The following is a 25313-nucleotide window of genomic DNA, read 5'->3' on the forward strand; positions in this document are numbered from 1 at the left end:
TACAAAAATTTGCAAATTTAAGGAATGGTTGGGATAAAACTCTATGGGAGATGAAAAGTGGGTGGAGAATACGGGAAATTGAAAGTAGCGAAATGTTTGGATTAAAGCAGAAACTGTTACTTTCCATTCTGTGTTAGGTAAAATTATAATCAATCAATATATTATAACAATACATTAAGTAGAAAACAAGGTATATTTACTTTTATGAACTAGAAATATACATATACTTATATGTTCAAATATGGAAAGAGAATGTTACAGAACCAGTAACTTGCAACATGACCATATTCATTCACATTTCTTTGAGCATCAAGAAGCTACTTTAAAACTCCAGTATGCCAGTGACAATTTAAAAAGGCAGGAGTCAAAAAGTTTCCTTCCCCCTGCTCACTATTACAAACTTCCCATCCCTTGGTTTCCTAATACCTACCAGAAAACTACTGCCCTAAATAACAAGAGATACTAACTCTGATGTAGCAGGGTGGATAATTGTTATTTTCACTTACTTTTACTTTAGTTCCCAGTGCCTTAAACTGTGAGTCATGTAAGTGAATGTAGGAGTTGTAAAATTTTTTTAATAGCACAGTGTATCTGAATGCACAACAACCAAATTTAATTCGAATTCAAATGTGGACTGAACCTGATGTGCTACAGGGAGCCGTTGTCCTGCTGTCTTCTGCATGTCACTGCAGCCTACAGTCTGGATGCTTTCCCTCTTTGTACCTGTGTGTGGCCATCCACAATGCCTGGAATGCCTCAGCTCATATTAGATACTAGTATAGTAACAGCTTGGAAACATTTTATTGTACATGCAAAGCTTTCTAATTCTCTAGAAACAACAGCATAATTATAGAAAATGCTTTCTAAGTTTTCTATAATTTCTTAGCCTGTAAATATCAAACTAACATATTCTTGGACTTTATTAGAGTGCATGATTTTAAAATTTGCTGTTTGAAATGACAACCTGATTTTCTTTTTTAGGTAAGAACTGGGAAATAGTAAGAGCTGGAGAGGACAGGGTCTCCACAAGGAGAGCAACAGAACAAGAAAATTTGAACACAGGAAACTTCCCAGAGACTCATACTCCAACCAAGGACTATTCATGGAGATAACCCAGAACCCCTGCACAGATGTAGCCCAGGGCAGTTCAGTGTCCAAGTGGGTTCCATAGTAATGTGAAGAGGGACTGCCTCTGACATAATCTGATTGGCCTGCTCTTTGATCACCTCCCTCTGGGGGGGAGCAGCCTTACCAGGCCATAGTAGAGGACAATGCAGCCACTTTTGATGTGAACTGATAGACTAAGATCAGAAAGGAGAGGAGAACCTCCCCTATCAGTGGACTTGGGGAGTGGCATGCATGCAGAGGGAGGAGGGAGGGTGGGATCGGGAGGGGAGGAGGGAGGGGCTTATGGGGGGGATGCAGAATGAATAAAGTGTAATTGATGAAAAATAAAAAAAAATTAAAAAAAAGAAACAAACAAAGCTTCTAGAGTAACAGGTTTCCACACGGCTTTTCAAAAGGCCTTCAGTGTTACTTATTCCTTACTATTCCCTTCTTTACTCTGCTTTTTATTCCCCTTCCCTGTTTAGTTCTCCTATTCTAGTTTCCCCTCTTCCTTTGTAACTGTTTGTTTTTTTTCCCATTCCTCAGAAGACCTACTCCTCCCCACCTTACAATGTCCCTACTCTCTATGGATGTTCTAATCAAAACACACATATCTAAAGCTTTAAAAGTTATCATATGTGTGTGCGTATGTGCATGTGTGTATTTGAGAACATTGCATATATATATGAGAACACATGAAATATTTGTTTTTTTTCATCTGAGAACATGAAAGTGTGAGTGAGCTGCCCCTGAGGATATGAGTATGAGAAAGCTCGTCCTAATACTTATATCTCGTGTGGTGGTGTGGATGAGGGAGAGATATCCTCATTGCCCCCTCATCCCTCACCACCTTTGGTACCATGAGGTGAGGAGGATTTGGGAGAAGCTGGGGAAGAGGAAAGAATATGATGAAAGTGCCCCTGAAGGCATTGGAGGTGTGGCTGTCAGGAGGTGGCAGAGGGGAGAGAGGCTATGTCTATGTTCATTGTTCTCACCTATGAACATCTGAATGATTAATAGTCTAACAATTCCTGAAAAAAAGTGGGGCTGAGACAACCACCAGTCCAGCACTACAGGGCCTGGACATGGAGCTGGCTTGAGATGGCCCCTAGTCTGATGCTGTACAAGTCTTGGGGAGCAGCCCATGCCTGAGATGACTCCTGTATGGTGCCATTATGCACAAACAGGGCATTGCACTTCTGAGACCATTCCTGAGAAGACCCCAGATACTCAGAGACCATGTTACTAAGAAGAGGAAATGAGTTGAGGAGAAATGGAAGAGAGAAAGAGAAACAGAAGGATATGGCAAAATGAAGAGAAGTAGAACTTGAAACTCAAGGGTAGTGAGGAACAGCCTGATGTGAGTAGCCAGTGATGCCACCTGGTATCACGGAGGGGTCCTGGCCTGTGCTGCCACTGGAGGGGAAGAGCACATTTGAGTACATAGCCCTGTAGCAGCAGATGTCTGCTATCACCAAAGGCCAGGTGGACAACCTTGGTCTGGGCTGCTGTCCCGGAACATGGTGATGTCTGAGGGCTGTGCAGAACTGGCCCCAGCCCTCACCTGGGCATCTTGGGAAAGCTGACCCTGAAGCCATGAGATTAGGAGAGCTGATGCTGGTCCTTGCCAGTTGAGAGCCTTGCACATTGCCAGAGTTTTGGGTGTGCTGGCCCTGAGGATATAAGCATGGAAAAGCTGGCCCTAATACTTGACTCCTGTGTGGCAGTGTGGATGAGGGAGAGATACCTTCATCTGGCCTTACCCCTCAGCATCTTTAGCAGGTGGGAGAGTTGGCTCTGGGGTCATGACAACAGGAGAGGAGCCCTGCCCTTCACCAGCTGCAGCACTCAGAAGAGTGGGCCCTGCACCTCATCCGGGCTGCCCTAGAAGGTATGAGTGTAGGAGAGCCAGCCTGTAACTTGTCTGCAGTGTGGCAGCATGGCTAAGAGAGAGATGCCCTCTCCCACCCTAGCCCCTGGCCCTCTATGGCAGGCGGGAGAATTGGCCCTGGAGTCACAAGAGAGAGTAGGGGAACTGGCCATGTTCCTCAGTAGTTGCAACACTTGGGAGAGCAGGCACCTTGTCTGGACAGCAGGGAAGAGCTGGTTTTAGTTGTGGGGGTTGCTGTTGAGCCAGCCCCAAGGATATGGGACAGGAGAGCAGGCGATTTGGGTTGCCGACCAGCTCAAATACCTCTCAGGCCCAGATCCAGGGCTTTGTCACCCAAACATTTACATCATCTGTGAACAGCTGGAGTGCCTGAAGGGGCCAGTCCTAAAGAGCCAAAACTACAGGACCTCCATGACAGAGAGCAACAGCAGCATATCTGAAAGGAGTCCTGGTGAGGTTCCAGCACTGATAGAGCAGCCGCAGCCAGAGGCCTCGTACCAGACCAAGAAATCACTGCAGTGAACATTTGCAAGCAAAGAAGTGTGGACAAAAGGTATACTGTAGGACACACTGTGACAAACTACAGCTTCTAATATGAGATTTTTTTTTCCTCTGTTGGGGGGAAGGTTGCAAGGGTAGAAAGTGGGTGGGTATGAGAGGAGAAGGGAGATGGGTGAGATTGGGGTGCATGATGTAAAATTCACAAAGAACCAATAAAAAGTTTAAAAAGGATATGATCAAAAGCTATTATTATAAGAAGAAATAAAAATATTTCTTAAAGTAAAAAGTTTTACTAAAGTACTATATATATATATATATATATATATATATATATATATATATTGGTGTGGCACGATGTTTACTGGGGGAGGGGGCATCAGTCCTTGGCTTCAGCCTTCCTCATAGCTTTCAGCACATTGCTCAGCTCCTCCTGCTTCCTCTTGGCGCAGACGTGCGTGCCCACCCTCTTCTTTTTTTAATTTTTTTTTAATTTTTTTTATCTTTTCTTATCAGTTACATTTTATTAACTCTGTATCCCAGCTGTATCCCGCTCCCTCATTCCCTCCCACTCCCACCCTCCCTCCCTCCTCTCCACCCTGCCCCTTTCCAAGTCCACTGATAGGGGGTGACCTCCTCCTCATTCATCTGATCCTGAGGGAGGAGCAATCCTGTTAGGCCACAGAGGAGGACTTTGCAGCCAGCCCACCCTCTTCTTGATGAACCTGAGCGTGAGCTTGTCCTTAGCAGCTCCATGGCGCGCCGCTCATACGAGGCTAAGCCACACACATCCCTGATCATGTCTCCCACGAACTTGGTGTGTTTGGTGAGGCGCCCGCGGCGCCAGGCCGGCTGCGCCAGGCCGGCTGTGCCAGGCCGGCTGTGTCTAGGCTTGTTGACGTTCTTAGTCACTTTGTGGCCCTTGTTGAGGCCCATGGCCATGGGGTAGCGCGCGGCCACGGCTGTTGCTCTCCGATGGCGGCAGAGACAGGAAGCCAAAAATGAATTTTTAGTTTTCTTAGTTTCTTAAATAAAATGGTATTAATTGTACATGTAAAACATCATTTTAAAAAAATTTTGGTTAGAAATGAAGACAGAATTTCTTAACCATTTCTGCTGCTTAGTGTGATATATTTATATAAGATGGAGGTCTCAGCATTGATGAGTCTACAACAAAATTGCTGATGAACTCTGAAAATCACTGAATATGCTTTAGGTTCTGCCGTATCTAATAACAGCCAAGATCTAACTCCCCCAATAGAAAAAAACAAGCACACCCATCGCACTAGTATGCAAATTTGCTTCTACCTTTACTGCTAAAATTACATATATAGTTAAGAATTGTTTTTAAGTAAGCTTATAATTAATACCAATAAATGTTTGATTTGTATACCTATTTTATACCTGGATTTGCATAAAAAATTCTCAAGCAAAAAGTGGAAAGGTTAAGAAGCAGCTTTAGCTCCCAGTAAGACATTCAGAATGAGTAAGGCAATATCTGCACGCTGGATTTACTAGCTAAACAATCGTGTATAATTCCCCATGAACTACTTCATTTAGATGATACAACTATTCACATTGCCCACTGCCCACTTCATAGTATAAGGTTAAAAGGGCTGATCACATACCAGGTGAGACTATAGTCACCATCCGATATAATTTAAATGTTTTGCTCTGTACTTACATTCTCCTGGGACTCAAAGGAGAACTTATCTCTTATTGTATTATTCAGCACAATGCCTATACATAAATGCTGATTGTCTCCATCGTTTCTACAGCTACCAACACAAATTTAACGCATGTAAAGGAATCTGCTGTTAACATCTACATAAATAAGCCCTAGTTATTCTAGGCAGCGCACAATGCACGGCAACTATAGCGAGGCAGTAGCAATTTTCAGACATATTTATTCAAACCCCAAATCAACTGCATGCGATTTGTTACCCAAATGTATTTCCTGTGGAGAGCCGCCATCACAGAGCAGCAATGACACGGACAAGGAAAGAAGGAAGGAAAATGCTATGGATAAAAATGGTCTTATTCAAGTCCTGTAAATTTGTCATACACTCACTCAAACATTTTCTTTTGTGCAGAAGACACCAGGTCAGCCTGAAATTCACCTGTGGCAGAAAATTAGGAAGTCTGGTCATTGTAATGTTCATTGTTCCCCAGAGAGTTCTATCCACAGCTCCCAGTGTGTGGAGTATCTCCTCTCATTCACACCTTGGATTCACACAGCTAGGCTCAGAGGGCAAGCCTGAGTTTTGCCTTCTGAGCTACACCTGAAAATGTTCAGTAGTACTGGAGAATCAAGAAGAGAATCACTCAACATTTGTTGAGTGACAAAGAGATTGTTTAGGGGCACTAGCAGTGGAGAAAAATTACTTAGATGCCCTTGACCAAACACCATTCTCTTGTTTGGGAAAAAGTTATTTTCCAACAATCAGGAAGCTTCTGGGGTATTGCACACACCAAAAGAAATACTAGCAATCAATGGGGTGACATGTCATACCCAGATTCCAAAAGAAAGCTCTCTCAGAATGCTCAGGCCAGGACTTCTGAAAATGTGATCTCACATGGCAAGGAGAACACTGGTAAAAATGACCAACACTGAAGACTTCAGGGACACACATGTATGAACCTTAGTAGCGACAGGGGCCTGTTGTGTCTCTGAAGAACCTGGAGATACTGAAGAACAAAACCTACTCACCCATGCTATCTGTGAGAAACAGTAGTGATAAGCTATGGATGAGATTGGAAAATGGGAGGAACAGGCCCTTGTTCACATAATTTTCATTGTTCAACCTTCTTAGAATATATCGCAGCTTTTGGATATGTGCCTAGGAGTGGTATAGCTGGATCTTGAGGAAGCGCTATTCCTAATTGTCTGAGAAAGCACCAGATTGATTTCCAAAGTGGTTGTACAAGTTTACATTCCCACCAGCAGTGGAGGAGAGTTCCCTTTCTCCATAACCTCTCCAGCATATGTTGCCACTTGAGTTTTGGATCTTAGCCATTTTGAAGGGTGTAAGGTGAAATCTCAGGGTCGTTTTGATTTGCATTTCCCTGATGACTAAGGATGTTGAGCATTTCTTTAAGTGTTTCTCTGCCATTCGATGTTCCTCTATTGAGAATTCTCTATTTAGGTCTGTACCCCATATATCCCAAAGATGCTCAAGTATACAATGAGGACATTTGCTCAACCATGTTTGTAGCAGCTTTATTTGTAATATCCAGAAGCTGGAAACAATCCAGATGCACCTCAACTGAGGAATGGATACAGAAATTGTGGTACATTTACACAATGGAATATTACTCAGAAATGAAAAACAAGGAAATAGTGAAATTTGCAGGTAGATGGTGGGAACTGGAAAATATCATCCTGAGTGAAGTATCCCAGAAACAGAAAGACACACAGGGTATATACTCACTCATAAGTGGATATTAGACATATAATATAGGATAAACTTACTATAATATGTATACATAAAGAAACTAAAGAAGAGGAGGACTCTGGCTAAAATTCTCAATCCCCATTCAGAAAGACAAAGAAGATGGACATCAGAAGGAGAAAACAGGAAACAAGTCAGAGCCTCTGAAAGATTCTACCCTGCAGGATATCAAAGCAGATGCTTAGCTTATGTCCAACCTTTGGACAGAGTGCATGGAATCTTATGAGAGAAGTAGGAAAAAGTAAAACCTGGAGAAGAGAGGAGCTCCACAAGGAGAGCAACAGAATCAAAATATCTGGGCACATGGGTCTTTTCTGAAACTGATACTCCAACCAAGTACCATGCATGGAGATAACCTAGAACCCTTGCACAGATGTAGTCCATGGCAGTTCAGTGTCCAAGTGGGTTCCATAATAATGGGAATAGGGACTGTCTATAACATGAACTGATTGGCCTGCTCTTTGATCTCCTACCCCTGAGGGGTTGCAGCCCTACAAGGCCACAGAGGAAGACAATGCAGCCACTCTTGATGAGACCTAATAGACTAGGATCAGAAGGAAGGAGATGAAGACCTCCCCTATCAGTAGACTTGTGGAGGGGCATGCGTGGAGAAGGGGGAGGGGATAGGGAGGAAGGGCTTGGGTGAGTAGGAGGAAGAGAGCTACAGGGGGGATACAAAGTGAATAAAGTATAATTAATAATAAAAATGTGAGCTGATAGGCTAGGGTTAAATAGAAGGGGAGGAAGACCTCATCTACCAGTGGACTAGGGGAGGGCTATAGGGGAGAAGAGAGAGAGAGGGTGGGATTGGGATGAAGTGAGGGAAGGGGCCACAGCTAGGATAGAAATTGAATAAATGGTAATAAATGATAGTAATAAAAATTTCCTAAAAATTAAAAAAAAGAATATATCGCAGAATGAATAACAGCCCCTAAGTGTGTCCACAATTCCTAGAACTTGTTCCTATCTTATCATGTACAGAAAATGGGCTTTAGGATCCATGGTCTTGAAGTGGGTTTGACCTCAACATAGAGATGGAAGCAATGGAGCAGACTCAGAGAAGAGTGACAGAAGCACAAGCCTGCACCAAGGAATGTCACAGTGAGGGGAATACAGAACAGCCAACACTGATGTCAGACTCTGACAACCTTTCAGAATCCTACTCACTAGAATTGTAGGCTAAAAATTGTATTGCAATAAATCACTGATTTTGGTCCTCTGTTACAGTGGAGTAGGAAATTAGCTCAGTTTTGGCAGTTGCAGATGTAGTTGGATTCAGGGAGTGCACAGAGGCCAGAATTTTAAGGACTCTGTCAGAAAGGGCCTAGATGCTTTAGAAGGGCTATGAGATCTAAGTGAGGATACTAAGAACTCTATTAACTGGACTACAAGGAACAGAGGAGCATTGTGGGGGCACATGAATCAATAAAGTCAGGAAATAAATACAAAGCTTATCACAGGCACACAAATGGTAGAAATGGTGATGACGTCTCAGAAGGCACTGGAGTACGCTACTCATAGGAAACAAGAACATCCTGTGACAGAATGATGGGAATCTTGGCAGGCTTGTGATCTGCAGTTTTCTGAGGTATGGAATTTGTAAACTGCAGTGTACATTTAGATAAGGAGATGTCCAAGGGAAGGCACAACATAGTTTTTCTTTGTCTCAACAGGGGAGAAAAAGAGGAGGAAGGCTTAGTTTTAGCAATATATGAAAATATTATTTTGAAACAGCTACTTTCTTTCACTGATGTGCTAAATTACATGTAAATTATTTTTCAAATACTATAGGCACACAAACATATTTACATGACTAAGTTATTGTCTGTGTCTGTTAGTTTGCTGAGATGGCTCAGTGTTGATCTGAAATTCATAGAGCTAATATTTTCAAACACCCCTCTATGAAAGAACACACAAAGAAATATGGACTGTCAGAGAAATTAATTACATGGGAACATATAAAAGATACCACAGATGTAGTTTGTTCATAATACACACTCATTTACTTTGAGCATAGTTGTATAATCCGCCTAACAGACACCCACAGCATCTACCTGAGACACCATGATTATCCTGAAACCCCTGTGTAGTGTCACAATCTCCAGGATGAGCTGCAGACTCTACCATCAAACCAACTGAGAGGAATGTAAAATTAGTTGAACATGCAAAGAGTTCATTAACCTTAGAGATTAGCAATAGTCACATTGTTATTTATTCTACAAATATGTAGAAGCCACAATATATTTCTAAGTAACAAACAGTTCCCATAATAATAATAATTACCAAAACAGATGAACAAGAGTCAGAAGTGATTAGAAAAATATAAACTATTAACAACGAAAAAGTCAAAAGTAACCTTATAACTTTAACGTAGTCACAAAAGCACTTGGTGAAGCAAATGCACTGCCATGAAAATACAATAGTCCACACAGACAAGAAAGAACCTTCACACAGGGAGACAAGGTGTCAGAGCTAAAGTCCTGGTAAGTGGCGAAAACTACAGTCTTTTCTATACCAAATAAAAACTGCCTGATGCAGTTTTTCTATTCAAAAAGAAAGAAAAGTTCTACACAAGGCAATTAAACAAGAGAATGAAATAAGAAAGCCACACTGGAAAAGGCTAAATAAAACTGTCTGCATTTATATATAGCATAATGTTTAGAAAATCATAGGGAATCTACAGAAGAAAACATTGGAACACAGTTTCAGTGCACAAGAACAATATGCAAAATTGAATAATATTTTTGTTCTGTAACAGCGGTCAATGGAGAAATTGCAAAACAGCTCCATTTTTTAAAAAACATTCAAATATCATTTTCCAAAAAAAGAAAAAAATGCTCAATCTTATTTTAAAATTCTTATGAAATTTCAAAGAATAGTAAAATAGTAATAGTAAAAACAATCTTGGAAAAGAATAAAAACGGAGGACACAACATCCCAGTTCCAAAACTACATGAACAAACCAAGTAATCCAATTTAAAAAAATGGGGTACAGAGCTAAGCAGAGAATTCTCAATAGAGGAATATTGAACGGCAGAGAAACACTTAAAGAAATGTTCAACGTCCTTCATTATAAGGAAAATGCAAATCAAAACAACCCTGAGATTTCACTTTACATCCACCAGAATTGCTAAGATCAAAAATTCAAGTGACAACACATGCTGGAGAGGATATGCAGAAAGGGAAACTCTCCACCATCACTGGTGAGAGTCTAAACTTATACAACCACTTTGGAAACCAATCTGGTGCTTTCTCAGACATAGTAGGAATAGTGCTACCTCAAGACCCAGCTATACCACTCCTAGGCATATATTAGAAATATGCTCAACTATACAACAAGGGCATTTGCTCAAACGTGTTTGTAGCAGCTCTATTCATAATAGCCAGAATTTGGAACCAACCTAGATGTCCCTCAATGGAGGAATAGATACAAAAACTGTGGTAAATTTACACAATGGAATACTACTCAGCAATTAAAAACAAGGAAATCATGAAATTTGCAGGCAAATGGTGGAATCTAGAAAAGATCATCTTGAGTAAGGTAACCCAGAAGCAGAAAGACACACAGGGTATATACTCACTCATAAGTGGTTATTAGACATAGAATATATGATAAACATACTAAAATGTATACTCCTAAAGAAGCTAATCAACAAGGAACACCCTATGGAAGATGCTCAATCCTCATTCAGAAAGGCAAACGCAATAGACATTGGAAGCAGGAGAAGACATGGAACAGGACAGGAACTTACCACAGAGGGTCTCTGAAAGACTCTACTGATGGAGGTATCAAAGCAGAGGCTGAGACTCATAGCCAAACTTAGGGCAGAATGCATGGAATTTTATGAAGGAAGGGAGAGATAGAAAGAACAGGAGCTCCAAATGGAGACCAACAAAGCCAAAACAAACCTGAACCCTGGGGACCCTGAAGGGACTGATACCCCAACCCAGGTCCATGAATGGAGAGGACCGAAAACCCTTGCTCAGATGTAGCCCATAGACTCAGGATCTCCAAGTGGCTACCCTAGTTAGGGGGGCAGGGGCTTTCTCCAGCATGAACTCAGTGGCTGGCTCTCTGATCACCTCCCCCTTGCAGGTGCAGCCTTGGCAGGCCACAGAGGAAGACAATGCAGCCGGTCCTGATGAGACCTGATAGGCTAGAGTCAGATGGAAGGGGAGGAGGACCTCCCCTATCAGTGGGCTAGGGTAGGGGTATTGGGGGAGTAGAGAAAGGGAGAGTGGGATTGGGAGAAGACAAGGGAGGGGGCCACAGCCAGGATACAAAGTGAATAAATTGTAATCAATAATAATAATTAAAATAAAAAATTTTAAAGTTCCAATAATCAAATACAGTTATAAGACAAACATACCAATGAATGAAATGTATTTGAGAGTTCAGAAATAAGTTTATGTTTGATCAATTGTTAGCAAGGGTGTCAATTAATAAGAGGACCAAACAGTCATTACAACAAATATCTCAACAACGGATCATGCTTGTGTAAAAGAATACAGTTAAGTTCTTCACCTTACCGCATCTAAAAGAAAACTAAGTAGGCCATATATCAAATGTCAGAGACAGAAAGGTAAAACTTGACAGAATACTTAGAAATAAATCTTTTTACTGGATCCATGCTTGTTTTAAGAAAGAAATAAAAGTTTGGTAAAATTTCCTATTTTTGTGATTTAATTAATATTAATAAATGAAAAGATTACTTAGAGAATGCAAATGTTTAAAGAAATACTTATACATTATAGCCACCAGCTACAGCAATAGGACAAGTGCCAGAGGTAAAGAGGATACAAGTAGGAAAAAAAAAGAGGTGTTCTTATTTTCAGATGATATGTATATTCATACGTAGAAGACCCCCAAATCTCCATCTGAAAACTCAAAAGCTGATAATCATATTCAGCAAAATAAAGTACACACTAAATTCAGTAGCCATCTTAGACAACAAACATATCTCACACACTCCCTGGCCCCCTCCTCCCAAAATTCAAGGAAATAATACCATGCACAACAACCTCTTATCCCAAGGAAAATGTTTTCAAGACACAACAGGGCAGCTGCTCATATGCACTCGCAGAGATTGTGCAGTGACAGCATGCGTGTGACCTACACAACTGCAAGCCAAAACAGACCTCAGCAAGGAAAGGGGCAAAAAGTTCCACCCCTAATCAAGAAGCTATTTTTTTTTCTTTTTCTTCACAGAAGTTTCTAAGGGAGGAAAAATGAGTTCTCCTCATTGGAGTGACACACTCCAGAGCTAGTAACGGGCTGAGGAGTAGTTGGCCAACACAAAATGTTCCCCGTGGCTTGTTTGGCTTCTGTCGTTGTTGCTTTTGGTACCTTTTTGTGTTTCCTTTTGTTTGTTGTTCTAGTTTTTCTTTAGGAGAGAAAAAAATATATATAAAGTTGGGTTAGTGGGGAGGGGTTGGGTCTGGGAGGTATTGGAGAAAAGAAAGAATGTGATCAAAATATACTCTATGAAAAGTTTAAAAATAAAATTAAAACATATTGTAATAAATATGACTAAGATAGTGAAAGACACAGACAAGGAAACTTTAAGACACCCCCGCCCAAATGAATTGAAGAAGACACCAGAAGATGTAAAGAAAATAGCCGTCCTATGAAAAGCAATCTACAGACAGAGCATAATCCCAATTAAATTCCAAGGTAATTTTTCACAGAAACTGAAAAATAATCTCAAATTTAATTTAATGTGGAAACATCAAATCCTAGCATGGCCAAAATAATCCTGAACAAGGACAAGAAAAGGCTAGACTGGTAGAATTCCACATTGAATCCATCTGAACCTGGGATTTCTTTAGCTAGGAGATCTTTAATCAATGCATCTCACAGATGTTACATATGTATTTAAATGATTTCCTTCATCTTTTTAAACATTAGCATCTCATATAGACATATATATATACATATATATATACTTATAAATTCATCTTGTCTTTAAACATTTTTCAAGTTTGTTATAATATAGACTTTTTGTTGTTTTCTTTAATTTTATTTTTATTACTTACAGTTTATTCACTTTGTATCCCAGCTGTGGCCCCCTCCTGCACCCCCTCCCAATCCCACCTTCTCCTTCTCCTAGGTCTCAGGATCCTCTTTAATGCCCTGCTGGGTAGAGTCTTTCAGAGGCCCTCTGTAATAGGATCCTGTCCTGTTCCCTGTTTTCTCCCTCTACCTTTGCCTGTCTCCTTTGCCTTTCTGAGTGAGGATTGTGCATTTTAGCCACTTTTGAAGTCTGAATTTCCCAAGTGAATGTTGTTGTAATGTATCCCTTTTCAACTCTAATTGTATAAACTTCGATTCTACCTTCCTTTTTTTTTTTTTTGCTAATTTGTCTAAAAATTTGTTAATCTTGTTTATTTATTCAAACAGGCAAATTTTTGTTACCTTGAATCTTTGTATTTTTTTTCTATTTTTATTAATTTCAGCCTTGATTTTGATTACCTCTTCTCATCCACTTTGAGGGGATTTTTCTAGGACTTTACTATGAATCATTACATTTTTAATTTCAGATCTCTTTAGGTTTTTGATGTAGGCACTTAATGCTGAAAACTTTCCTATTAGGACTACTTTCCTTGTGTCCTACATATGTTTCTATGTTGTGTTTTAATTTTTGTTCAACTCTAGAAAATTTTAAACCTCCTTCCAGATTTCTTCTTTTGTTTAATTTTTACTCAGTATTGTGTTGTTGAGCCTGCTTCTCCTGGCTTGCTTAGGCTGCATTTTTATGCAATTCAGGACTACTTAACCAGGGGCAGTTCTGTCCACATTGGTGTGGGCCATCCAATATCAATCACCAATCAAGAAAATGCATTAAAGAACTTGCCTACAGGTCAATCTTATGGAGGTATCTCTCTTTTTTTGATATTTGATTTTTAATTTTAATTTTTATTAATTATACTTTATTTACTTTGTATCCCCCCATAAACCCCTCCCTCCTCTGCTAGTATGATGTTCTTTTGAAATGTGTACACCTTACCCTTGTGCATTCAAATGTTGATTTCTCATCCCCCCCCCCACTCTCTGGTTTCAATCCAGATATTGCATTGTGATATTCTAAGCATTCTGTCTCAACTTTGTGTAAACAGGCCAAAATAAAGCAACTAGCCACAATGTTGTGCAATGGGAGGAGCCCTGAGGGCAGGAAATCAGTGGGAGGAAAAAGGGCATGAGGAGAGCTAGGAAAGCAGAGCTGGAAGAGAGATCTTGGAGGACATGGAGCATGAACCAGACCTAAGATTTCACAAAAAGCAAATATAATGGGTAAAATATAAATGCTAGGAAACTATGAGGGCTTGGAGGTTTAGGATGGAACAACTATTAACCAGCATTGTGTTCTAGGTTAATTAAGTAAATCATCGGCTCTGTGTGGTGATTTGGTTATATAGCTGTTTAGGGCTTACAGCAAGCTTTACCAGAAGATAAATCCATAGTAAATATTAATAAACACTTACAACATGTCTCTTCTCACAGTTCCATCCTCCCTCCCCTTTCTCCACACATGCCTCTCCACAAGTCCACTGATAGGAGAGGTCTTCCTCTTCTTTCTTCTGATCCTTGTCTATCAGGTCTCATGAGGAGTGGCTGCATTGTCTTCCTCTGTGGTCTGGTAAGGCTGCTCCCCCCTTAGTGGGAGGTGATCAAAGAGCAGGCCAATCAGTTCATGTCCAGGACAGTCCATTCAGAAAGGCTAAGAGGATGGACATCAGAAAAAGGGGAAAATGGGGAACAGGACAAGAGCCTGCCACAGAGGGCTTCTGAAAGGCTCTATCCTGCAGGGTATCGAAGCAGATGCTGAGACTTATGGCCAACCTTTGGATAGAGTGCAGGGAATCTTATGAAAGAAGTAGAAAATAGTAAGTCCTGGAAAGGACAGGGGCTCCACAAGGAGAGCAACAGAACCAAAAATTCTGGGCACAGGAGTCTTTTCTGAGACTGATACTCCAATCAAGGACCATGCATGGAGATAACCTAGAACCCCTGCACAGATGTAGCCCATGGCAGTTCAGTGTCCAAGTGGGTTCCATAGTAATGGAGGTGTCTCTTAATTAAGGTTCCCTCTTTCAAGATAGATTTCTATTATTTTATCAAGCTAATATAAAGCTAGCTAGCACAAGTATCCTCTGTAGAGTCAGCTCATTGGTCACAAATTCTATTTGTCTTATTGTTCTATTGCTGTGAAGAGACACCATGACCACAGCAACCATTATGAAGGAAAGCATTTAACTGAGGCTTATTTATAGTTTCAGAGGTTTAATTCATTATCAACATGCTTGTAAGCATGGCAGCACACAAGCAGACACAGCGTTGAAGAAGGAGCTGATAGTTCTACAACTCGATCTGCAAGAAGCAGAGAAAGAAGGAGCCACTGGACCAGGCTTAGTCTTTTGAGACCTCAAATCTAACCCAGTGACACTTCCTCTAACAAGGCTAGACCTTCAAATAGTGCATTTAAATCATTTCAAATACTGCATTTAAACATATGAACCTATAGTTGTCACCACTAAATCATCTATTTATTATCTGCTTTTAAAAATCTATGCTTTCATATTCCTTCAATTACAACTGATAATTTTGCTGAGTGTTAGTCTTGGCTGACATCCATTCTTTAATCCTTTCTGCCTTTCATAGCCTCCACAGAAAAATCAATGGTTATTCTGATGGGCCTGCCTTTCAATGTGACTTGATCTTTCTTGCTGTTAAATATACATAAAATTAAACTGATTCTTAATGACTTATCAACATACCCATAGATTAATGCAACTCTCGCCCTCATTATAAAATCTTCTATTTATAATAGATAGAGATTAACACAAACACTTACAACTAGTCAGTTCTTGGAGAGTAAGAGACTGTGAAATGCTTAGCCCTAAATGAGATGTCTTTATCACACCCCATTCTCTCAAGGCTTAGGGAATAGCGGGACAAGAGGCAGAATGATTGTAAGAGCTGAGTTGGTGGATGACTATAATGAAAATTGTTTTCCAGATATAGCAGCACAATAATACATATGAACCCAGAGCAGACGTAACAGCATGCACAAAGACCTTCCCAAACTCAAGTCAGACAAAATCCCAGCATGGAGATAGGAGGTGGGCATAAAGTCTATTTGCAATTGACAGGTGCTGGGAAAAAGAGGGTCAGTTTTCCTTAAGGGTGTGGCCCTTGTTAGGGTGACCATTCTGTAGTGGAAGACCACACAACAGAAAATATATAAGAAAAAAATTAGATATGTTGGACTTAATCAATAAAACAAAGAAAGATAACATATATTTCTGTGTATAGGAACAGGGTAGGTCTGGGAAGACTTGGGAGAGAGGAGTAAAAATGATCAAAGTATATTGTATAAAATTCCTCAAGATCCAGCTATCCCACTCCTAGGCATATATCCAAAAGATGCTGAAGTACACAAGCACATTTGCTCAAACATGTTTGTAGCATCTTTATTCATAATAGCCAGAAGCTGGAAACAACCCAGATGCCCCTCAGTTGAGGAATGGATATAGCAATTGTGGTAGATTTACACAATGGAATATCACTCAGCAATAATAAAAAAAAAAAAAAGGAAATCATGAAATTTGCAGGCAAATGGTGAGAACTGGAAAAGATCATCTTGAGTGAGGTACTCCAGAAGCAGAAAGACACACAGGGTATGTACTCACTTATAAATGGATATTAGATATATAATATAGGATAAACATACTAAAATCTGTACACCTAAAAAAACTAATCAAGAAGGAGCACTCTGGGTAAGATGCTCAATCCTCATTCAGAAAGGCAAAGAGGATGGACAACAGAAAGGGGAGAAAACAGGGAACAGGACAGGAGCCTACCATAGAGGGCCTCTGAAAGGCTCTACCATGCAGGGTATTAAGGCAAATGCTGAGACTTATAGTCAACTTTTGGGCAGAGTGCAGGGAATCTTATGAAAGAAGTGGAGGATAGTAAGATGTGGAGAGGACAGAAGCTCCACAAGGAGAGCAACAGAACCAAAAAATCTGGGCATAGGGGCCTTTTCTGAGACTGATACTCCAAATAAGGACCATGCATGGAGATAACCTAGAACCCCTGCATAGATGTAGCTTATGGCAGTTCAGTGTCCAAGTGGGTTCCATAGTAATGGTAACAGGGACTGTGTATGACAGGAACCGATTTTCCTGTTCTTTGATTACCTCCCCCTTGAAGGGAGAGCAGCCTTTCTAGGCCACAGAGGAAGACAATGCAGCCACTCCTGATGAGACCTGATAGACTAGGATCAGAAGGAAGGAGATGAAGATCTCCCCTATCAGTGGGCTTGGGCAGGGGCATGGGTGGAGAAGAAGGGAGGGTAGGAGGGGGTATACAGAGGGTATACAAAGTGAATAAACTGTAATTAATAAAAATAAAAATACAAAAACAAAAATGAAATATGAATTTTTTTCAAATAAACAATTCAAGTGAGAAAACGTAAAGAGGAATTGAGAAGAAATATCTTCATGTAAGACACATGAATGTTTAAAAACATCATAACATATGTAGTCATTAGGGAAGTGAAAGCCATCGCCAAGAAATGTCACCATCCATATTATGACATTAAAGCATAAGAGAATGAAAGGCACCCAGAGACCATGGAAGGATCAGAATTCTGGATCACTTGTGGGGTTACAAACTTGTGATAGCACAGTGGAAACTGTGACTTTTTAGTTCTTCAAAATCAAGTTCTTCTAGCATTTCAAAACTCACAAAGTGAGAGTTACCAACAATTCCAATATCAGCTATATATCCAGAGCACATTTGAAGCATGTATATAAGTTTTATAGCAGACATATTTAAAACAAAGCAAACTCAATCTAAATGTTTACTGTCATCTCTGTGGGGCTTGTATGTCAAGCTTTGTATGATGGACAGTTGTTTCTCAGAAGGGCAGTGTTGGGAGGTAGAATGGGATCTGCAGATGTGGCCCCTGGGTCACAGGGGATATACCCTTGAAAGGGATGAAGAAAATCCTTCTGGAAACCTGTGCTAGCTCTCTAAGACTATTACAATAAAAATCAAAGCCAGACATCTGAGTCCCTGTCTGGCTTCCGTTCTGCCTGTGTAACTATCCCCTCTTGTTTGCATACCACCACTGAGATGATGAGGCAAATAGAACCCTCCAAAGCACATGCTATCTTTGTAGATATTTTTCACCTTCGCAAAACAGGAGGTAAATTAGTCTCAGCTATTTTATTAAAGTAATTAAAAACTGATCAATTTTTGTCCACTCAGTGAAGGGTTGATCGTCAAGGAGCAGGGGTTTACCTGTGTGGTAGAGTGGCTGTGCTGAATGTGCACGTGCACAGAAAACAAACACAAAAATATAACCACACCCAAACACCCCCATCACAAATGTCTGATCAAATGTCCAGGCCCTGGAACAATAGTCAGCAATAAAAAGGATTGCAATAAAGGGGCATAGCATGCTCTAACTATAAAAATTATTATCTTAGGAAGCTTGGATAACTGGATTGACATGGCTCCTGACCATGAATCTGAGAGTCCAGGGTTCAGTTCCGTGCTACCTTTAGAGCTGTAACTGTTGGCCCCTGTGAGTTTAATAGTAGCTCAGACTGTGGCTCAGAGAGCATTAAGTAAAATTAAATGAAACCAAAACCATTATTATATGACGAAGCCAGATACAAAACATCATATAGTCCAGTATTAGTTTCTATGAAGTATGCCAACTAAAACACAGAAAGTGGGTTCCAGGAGCTGAGAATGAGGCTGGAAAGTAGCTGTGAGTGTATGCACTGTGCATACCATTTATTTGGGGGATGAAACAAGTATTTTAAAATTAAATGTTGTTGATAATAACACGATTTTGAGGCTGTGCTAAAAGTTTATTTGACGGTGCACAAAGACAAAAATTTGTGATATGCAATAGTCTCTAGTGAAAATTATTACTTTAAAGGGAGCCATTAAAACATAAGACTGAAGGCCTCACATTAGACTTTCTATTATTGCTCAAGCCCAATTTGGGCACAATTCTTCACCACATAAGCTTCTTTGAGTAAAACCTGTATAAACCATCATTTAGAAAGTGAAGAGGTTAGACAAAATGATCCCCATTACTATTGTCTTTCATACTATACAAATAATTTAGCTCAAAATCCCTAGTGTTTTGCTTTTACAAATTATTTATTAGCATACATTCACTGTCTAAGAATATAGATTTCATCACAACATCTTTATATGAGAATACTGTGTACTTTGAGCATACTCAGTACTATGCAAGGCCTGACTTTCATTTCCAGCATTGGAAACAATGAAAGACAACAACACAAACACCTAAGAATGGATAATACTTATAAGAATGGTATAACAAATAAAGCTTCATAACTCAGCAATAAAAGAGATTTCAGTACAGATATAATGTATACAATTTGAAAAAAATCTTGGTAAGAAAATCAGGCACAGAATGCCACATCTTATATTATTCATTTGTATAAAATATGCAGAAGAAGCCAGGGGATAAATATTTGGGAGAATGAAGATCCACAGAGATGGCATGTGGTGGTGGGTATGCATGAATGGGGGGATGGATACAAAGGTGGGAAGGAAGCCAGAGAGGGACTCAAGTGTTTGGCTTGGGCTTTTATTATAATACTCTATGGAACTAACACAAGACTTCCAGTAGAATTTTTTTCATCCTTTTCAAGAGTACATCCCCTGTGACTTAAGGACCATACCCAAGACCACATTTCTTTTCAGCTTTAGACCATTTGCTTCTCCAATCTGGACACCTAATATACAAAGCCGTCTTTGGTTAAGTAGAGAAGCTGACAAAGAATGTGGAGACTGGACCTGTTTCCATTAACTTTGTACCCAACTGCTTCATTCTAAGCAGTTCTAATCCATGTAAAAATGGAAAACTGAGAGTTTTGAAAACTGCATAAGACTTCTAAATGAACAAAAGGTAACAGGTTTGTGAGACAGTTGACTTGGTATCATGTTTAGGCTACCCCTGCCCTGTGTGAAAGCAGATGGAGCTAAGGCTTAGCTTTCATTTATTCAAGCAGTTCCAGCCTGTCTCTGCTGAGAGTCATGTATGAGGGCCACATGTGCTCCATACTATAGATGATCAAGCAGTTGTCCCCCCATCCCAAAACTCATATTTTAAGGGCTATTTATTCCACTCTTCAAATTTTCATTGAGTTTAGAACAAGATACAGCAGACAGAAATTAAAAATAAAGAGCAAAATTAAATTTAGTCAACTATTGAGTTCCTGTGGTTGCTTACAGTTTGTTGGTGAAAGCACTTGGTCTTCAGATGGACACTGAAATGAGACCTGGACAGAAGCTGGGGTTACAGCCTGGAATCTTACCATGATACCTGATTACTCTGGGTCTGCAGCTAAGCTCTTGGCCATAGTACATAGGCTGACTTCACGGTTCTCTGAATTCGTATGGTATATTTCTCAGAAGATATATTAACTGCTATTCTGGAAATTGTCTTCCAAAAACCTGTTTGCTAAAGGTTTAGCCTTAATAGGCCATGGAAACTATTCAAAGCCACTTAAGCACTTGGGATGCATGCTCCAAGGGAGTCATGGATCTGTGGCTTCCCCCTTCCTCTCTTTTTTACTTAGGCATATAGTGAGAAGTTGGCCTTACTGTGTGCTTACCATTGCCCTCTAGGAAACACCACAGACCCAAAGCAGGGGATCTTCACATTGGAGAATGGAACTCTCCAAACTGTGAGACAAAGTTAACCTTTCCTCTTTATGTTTGAATGGCTGCAGATATTTTGCTACAGTGATAAAACACAGCACACACTTCGGCCAAGATAATGTAACTGTGGTTGTACTAATGGCTTAGAAAAGTGAAGTTAAGTGAGACACAGATTATATTGAAGGGGTTTAAGAAGTCTAGCACTTGGAGCTGGAGAAATCTCAGGGTTAAGGAGTATGTTGCCCTTTCAGAGAACTGCAATTTGGTTACTGGCATCCACATCAATCAGCTCAGAATGACCTGTATCAACAGTTTCAGACACCTTTTTCCAGCTTCCAAGGGCAGCTCTCAGGTGCACATAGCCACATGCAAGCACACACACATACACATAAACATATGATACAATAAATCTTTAAAATATCCCAAAACTTAAATGTCTAACTTTTGAATATTTCAAACGCATAAAGAACATTTTTTTTGTTCTTAAAGTCTATGACTTTTTGTCAGCAAATTTCCAACCTATTTGTCAGAACTGAATGTGGCTTGACTTATTGCAAATGTAAATTCTGGTGATCAAAGTTCAGCACTTTTTCTGATCTATGAGTATAAAACAGAACCAAAGCATTGCTGGCTCAAAGTTACATTTCCTTTAATGCAAGTGATGAACTAGCTTTATAAATCAGTAATCTTGGCAAATTTACCTACATGCAAATTAATTTGGCTATTGGAGACATTAAAATTCTAAACAGCATCAACCTGTTTTTCCACCTTGCTAACAGTGACAAATCTAGAGATTCTACTCTCTGCAAAAACAATAGGAACAGAGGACTCTGGATTGAGCAGAGAGAGAAGTGACAAGGCAGAGGCCACACTGTACCATTTAGTTTGAAATACCAAGCTAAGCAATTGAGAAAGTTCAAAGGAGACAGGGCACAGAACAGGAAAATCAAAGTTAGGGGACACATAGCATACTGTTGCTGACCCTCCCATCTTAAGAGATGAGTAAGTGGTGCTCAGTAGGTGCCCTGTTGTGAGTAAGAGTCTGAAAATTAGGAGATGGGCCGAATGTCAAGACCAATGAAAATTGACCAGGGCTGAAAGGAACAAGAGTTGCAAAGGCCCTTCAGATGTAGACAGAAAGCAAACCAGCGTGTGATTAAATAGCCAGCTCTTTGCTTTTAAGGGGAAAAGCCACTGTATGGGCTGTGGCACATCCCACTTGTGGGAAGCACAGATCCTATCAGTGGGATATGCAGTGGCCCTGAATTCAGAACTGAACTGAAGAATGACCCTCATACCAATAGATACATCCCTCTCCTCAGGCTTCAATCCACCTAGACTTCATAAAAACTCAGAGCAAATACTTCCCACCTCACACCCACTCCTGAGGACTAGGGTTTTAGGCTTTAGTGGCTTGATTTTTCTATACATGACTTGCCAATGCAAGGAATCTGGAAGGATCCTGCACTTGTACAGTGACTGCTACAAAGTGCCCAGTTACTGGAAGAAACAAAGAAAATGGTTCCATTGTGCATGTGTTGATCCACCTTTTCCTAAAAATACTCCTCTTCCAGCTAAATGGAAACACAGAAATCTCTGCAGCTCACTGAGATGTGCCGCTAGATCTGCCAACAGGGACCATAGCAGTCCACCTGAGACCAGGAGATGGACCAGCTGCACATGTTATTGGTTCGATCTCCTGAATCAGAGCTAGATGCTGGTCTCAGGATGCATCCATATTGCTTGGAATAATTCAGTCTGCCACACTGTGAGCTCTGTGCAGAGTGATCACAGAAAAGCCTGAGCACCCAAGTTTGCTGCTTGAATCTTCGTTCTAAATAGCTTTGATGTGCTGTTGGCTGGTATGAATTCATTGTCAAAGGGCAAGGGTAGGGAATGTGGTACTTCCTTGGCCTCTGGCTGTGAGCACGCAGTGCTCTGGAGCAAGCAGGAATGCTGAGCTTACAAAGTTCAGGTCTGTTGAGAAAAAGCATGTACGAGTTCAGGCTCAATTTACCTGGAGATGTGTTATGTACCGAACCATCAGAGCATCTTTACTACACGCTGGTGCACAGGATGCTTATTTTGAATATGTGTTATCATGCAGCACTTTTGTTTATGAAATCGCTCCATGAAGTAGGCTCTTTACTATCCCATTTTGATTCATAAAAAAATAATAATAAAGATTCAGGGAAGAAATGGCAAAAAGCAGAACTTGAACTTGTGTTTGTCCAGTGCCAAGGCTGGTGGTCATTATAACACTTCCTGTGATAATGTGATTGCCATATGCAAGTTGCAGTGTGAAAGTCTTATTAGCTGAAGGACAGGCCACAGGAAAGCAGTGACAGCATCCATGTCTCCAACTTACCTCAAACTCTATGTTCAAACATATAATGACTTCATAAACTTTTTATAGCAACAAAAACCAAGAAATCATAAATCAAGGCACTTTTCAAATACATTAATCCTAAAATTGTATAAACAAAGCAGCATTGGAGGAACAGGCACAATTAGAGCTGATGGCCATGTGGAAATCATGAGGTGGAAAAATGAAATGAATGAAAATCAGTTTGAACTTAGGATGGCTAAAGCACTGAACACAGATATTCAGAACCTTTGGCATGAAATGTGCCTGTCATGACAAAGTCAGCATATCAGGCTGATGAGTCTCATGTACCTGGCAAAGTACTACATGGAGCCCACCAATGAGTTCAAGGTGTTAATATGACTGATGGACCATATACCTCCTCAGAACCAAACCAGCTCTAATCCCGGGATTTCTTTTTAGTTCTTTCTGGTGTTTGTTTTATGTATTCAGGATAAATAGTATTTGCCTCCATTCTAAATGGAAACTCAGCCTCTTTTACATCTGGAAGGAATTCCATTCTTTAGATAAATGTCCTTGAGACTGTTTTTAAAATTTACCACTCAGCAGAATGAAGAGTAGGCAGTGCACAAAGATGCCTTGAGGGGAGATGAATGTGTGGGGAGAAGACTAGAGCAGTGGGAAAGAGAGACAGAGAGAGAGGAGAGGGAGAGGGAGAGGGAGAGGGAGAGGGAGAGGGAGAGGGAGAGGGAGAGGGAGAGGGAGAGGGAGAGGGAGAGGGAGAGGGAGAGGGAGAGGGAGAGGGAGAGGGAGAGGGAGAGGGAGAGGGAGAGGGAGAGGGAGAGGGAGAGGGAGAGGGAGAGACCCCACATTGCTGGAAGATCTCTGAAGCAAAAAGAGCACATGAACACAGCTGGGAGGGAGGCAACAGAAATGTCCATATAATTCATGACACATCCTCACCCCATTAACAGGCCACTAGTACAGTCCAGGCTACAGAGTACACATATCATAGAACTTCCCATAAGCGCTAACTTGTCTGAATGGTCCTCAGAGTTAATGATGAAAGTCTTGGGCACTAAGATTTCTACAGGCATCCACACCACACATTCCACACTTATAAATATAACTTCTCAATACATTGGGTTACTATCCGATGCATGGTAGGCTGCTTTATTCAAATTAATCTTTCTAAGTATGAATATTAAATTAACTAAAAATATTTGGGAAAATGAGAATACAGAAAAATGGTCCTTTTCACTCTCTTTCCACCCTCAAGAAAATAGTTGGAAGCAAGATGCAACAGCTTTACTTAGATAGAAGTGAATATTACACCACTGGCTGAGAAATATTTTGATATTTTCAGCCAGCTTCAGCATCTGGGAGGCAGGTTCTCAGCCACTCCTATAATTTGCCATCTTAAAATCAACTTCAGCTCTTAGCAACAGGAAGACCTCTAAGATCTGCCCTGTGGAGAATAGCAGACAGCATGAACTTCTCATTTGATACTGAAAAGCTTTTGAAGAAGAAAAAAAAACAACAACAAAAAAAACAAAACAGTACCTCTTCTTGATAAAGTCTTAGAGAGATTAGAGATGCAAGGGACATACTTAAACATAATAAAGGCAACTTACAGAAAGCCAATAGTTAACGTCAAACTCAAAGAAAAACTCAAAGCAGTTCCACTAAAATCAGTAACAAGACAAGGCTGTCTTCTCTCTCCACATCTATTCAGTATAGCACTAGAAGTTCCAGCTAGAGAAATAAGACAACTGAAGGAGATGAAATGGATACAGATTGAAAATATGTCTTAGGTAGGGTTTTATTGCTCTGAAGAGACACCATGACTGTGGCAACTTTTATGAAGGACAACATTTAACTGGGGCTGGCTTACAGTTTCAGAGGTTTAGTTCATTGTCATCATGGCAGGAAGCATGGCAGAGTGCATACAGTTGCAAAGCTGGAGAAGGAGCTGAGTGTTCTACATCTTGATCCACAGGCAGCAGGAGATTGTGTATCACACTGGTATAGCTTAAATATAGGAGACCTCAAAGCCAGCCCTTACAGTGACATACTTCCTCCAACAAGGCCATACCTCCTAATATTGCCACTCCCTATGGCTAAGCATTTAAACACATTAGTCTATGGGGGCCATACCTACTCAACTACCACATCCCACTCCCTGTATCCCACAGTCTTATAGTCATAACTTAATGCAAAATGCATTTCGTTCAACTTCTTCTGGGTCTTCTATTTGATTCCTTTGATCTACCATTCTGTTTCTATGCCAATACCATGCAGTTTTTATTACTATTGCTCTGT

At 40.4% G+C, this 25313-nt stretch overlaps 2 protein-coding genes and 1 pseudogene across 2 annotated transcripts in view; 1 reads left to right on the forward strand and 2 right to left on the reverse strand.

Moving 5' to 3' along the window:
- Positions 1-25313, reverse strand: part of Gabrg3 (gamma-aminobutyric acid type A receptor subunit gamma3) — a 642783-nt gene that overhangs the window by 141551 nt on the left and 475919 nt on the right. The window lies entirely within an intron of this gene.
- On the forward strand, positions 2021-2136 carry LOC132647564 (small nucleolar RNA SNORA17; annotated as a pseudogene).
- LOC110562408 (large ribosomal subunit protein eL36-like) lies at positions 3876-6210 on the reverse strand. Its single transcript, XM_060366309.1, has 3 exons — positions 6207-6210; positions 4190-4521; positions 3876-3968 (listed from the first exon to the last, which is right to left on the reverse strand). The coding sequence occupies exons 1-3, from the start codon at positions 6208-6210 to the stop codon at positions 3876-3878; spliced, it is 429 nt and encodes a 142-aa protein (XP_060222292.1).

The sequence above is a fragment of the Meriones unguiculatus genome, chromosome 14 (genome assembly GCF_030254825.1).
Source record: "Meriones unguiculatus strain TT.TT164.6M chromosome 14, Bangor_MerUng_6.1, whole genome shotgun sequence".
In the NCBI taxonomy this organism is placed as follows: domain Eukaryota; kingdom Metazoa; phylum Chordata; class Mammalia; order Rodentia; family Muridae; genus Meriones; species Meriones unguiculatus.